Below are 1,763 nucleotides of genomic sequence, written 5' to 3' on the forward strand. Positions count from 1 at the left end.
GAAAAGAAAAGAAAACAATGTCAAATTTGGTGATTTTGAAAAAACGAACAAAGTTGCCAAATATTTTTGCAATTTAATTTTTTTCTTGCTTTTTCCCCGACAGAACACAAAAACGTACGAGCATTCATAACCCACGGTGGTCTTATGGGAACTACCGAATCAATATTCTACGGAGTTCCCATGATTGGTATACCACTTTTTGGCGATCAAAAAGTAAACATACAAAATTACGTTAACAGAAAGGTAGCCATTTCTCTTGGCTCGATAGACGAAGTAACCGAAGAAAAATTGACCAATGCTTTGAAAACTATTTTAACTGATCCATCTTACACGTAAGTAATACGAATTGATTTATTTAACGTTTGGCAATATTAATAAAATAGTTTTAATTAATTGAATAAATTGCAACGAAGACGCGTGCACCAAAAAATCTCGACTAACGTTAAAAAAAAAAAAATAATTCCTTAACTTATTTAAAATTTGTATATAATTTATTATATTATATTTATATTAGATTTAAAATTGATATATTTAATTCCTAAATATCATATAAACGATATCCTTCTAATCTTTTCTTCATTTCAAGGACGAACATAAAAAAACTTTCGGAAGTTTTCAAAGATCGGCCAGAGCCAGTAATGAACAAGGCCACGTATTGGGTAGAATACGTGATAAAACATAAAAATCTTTTACAATCTCCAGCAATTTACATGCCATGGTGGCAAAAACATTTGTTTGACGTTTACGGAACGATACTTTTCGTTCTAATTTTAGTCACGTTACTTGCAATTTATCTCATCAAATTAGTATTGAAATTTGTTTTCGGAAATAATCGACAGAAGGTGGAGAAAATTTTAAAAAAGAAAAGAAATTAATTTAAGTAATTAAACAACAACAACAAAATATATTACAAGTGCCATTGTACGAGCAACAATTAACAAAAACTTTTTTTTTAAATAATAATTACGTCCTTATATTTTAAATATATCAATAAATATATTATTGTATATGATTCGGAATGAAAAAAAAAAAAAACAATCGTGTTTCGAAGTGGCCTCGAAATCTTACAATTTCTATAAAAAATATTCTTCCAACGAATTCTTTCCAGAAACATTTCCAAGATTTTATATACATATATATATATTTAAATAAATGAAATGATTTGATTACGTTAATTGAAATCAAATCAAATATATAAATAAATTGCATTTACCCAAAGGATAATAACATTTAGTATATAAATAGTATTACTCAATAAACCAATATTATAGATTATTATTTCGAATTATTGACAATTGTTATTTATCGAATATTTGTTACTCAATGCGATGTATATAGAACTGAAAATAAACGTTATTACATTTTTTTATTCTAATTAAAATCATTATCCAACGATAAACACCATTCATTTTCTATTATATCAATTTAAAAAAAAGATTTAATTATACTATCATAATTGTGAATAAAACGTCAGAATAATAAATGTTTTAACATTTAAATGCACGAATAATATTAATTCAATCTATTTGTAAGTATTTGTAGTCTAGTTTTTTTAATTAAATCTATTTGCATATATGAATTACGTTAACGCGTATCTCTCTTGATTATTCTTTCTTTTTTTTTTTTTTTTCATACTTTGTTATTAAAATAGTCTAATCAGTTATTTAAATGCGTATCTATTAATGCATGCAACATATGTTTTTTTTTTTCTAACTTCCCGGAAAACATTTCTAGATTAGATCTAACAATGTGTATTATAAAAA

The 1,763-nt window shown here is 25.2% G+C and overlaps 2 protein-coding genes across 2 annotated transcripts in view; one reads left to right on the forward strand and one right to left on the reverse strand.

Annotated features, from left to right (window-relative positions):
- LOC122515286 (calcitonin gene-related peptide type 1 receptor-like) overlaps nucleotides 1-1,763 on the reverse strand; it is a 63,161-nt gene that overhangs the window by 59,400 nt on the left and 1,998 nt on the right. The window lies entirely within an intron of this gene.
- Nucleotides 85-1,375, forward strand: LOC122515287 (UDP-glycosyltransferase UGT5-like). The gene is made up of 2 exons (XM_043632588.1): nucleotides 85-332; nucleotides 587-1,375. The coding sequence occupies exons 1-2, from the start codon at nucleotides 145-147 to the stop codon at nucleotides 873-875; spliced, it is 477 nt and encodes a 158-aa protein (XP_043488523.1). The 5' UTR covers nucleotides 85-144; the 3' UTR covers nucleotides 876-1,375.

This window comes from Polistes fuscatus, unplaced genomic scaffold, assembly GCF_010416935.1.
Source record: "Polistes fuscatus isolate 324 unplaced genomic scaffold, CU_Pfus_HIC Scaffold17, whole genome shotgun sequence".
NCBI classification, from domain to species: Eukaryota; Metazoa; Arthropoda; class Insecta; order Hymenoptera; family Vespidae; genus Polistes; species Polistes fuscatus.

Coding starts and splice junctions, on each gene's coding strand:
- LOC122515287 (XM_043632588.1), top strand. CDS start 145: ATGGGAACTACCGAATCAATATTCTACGGAGTTCCCATGATTGGTATA. Junction 333..586: donor TTAACTGATCCATCTTACAC/GTAAGTAATACG, acceptor CTTCATTTCAAG/GACGAACATAAAAAAACTTT.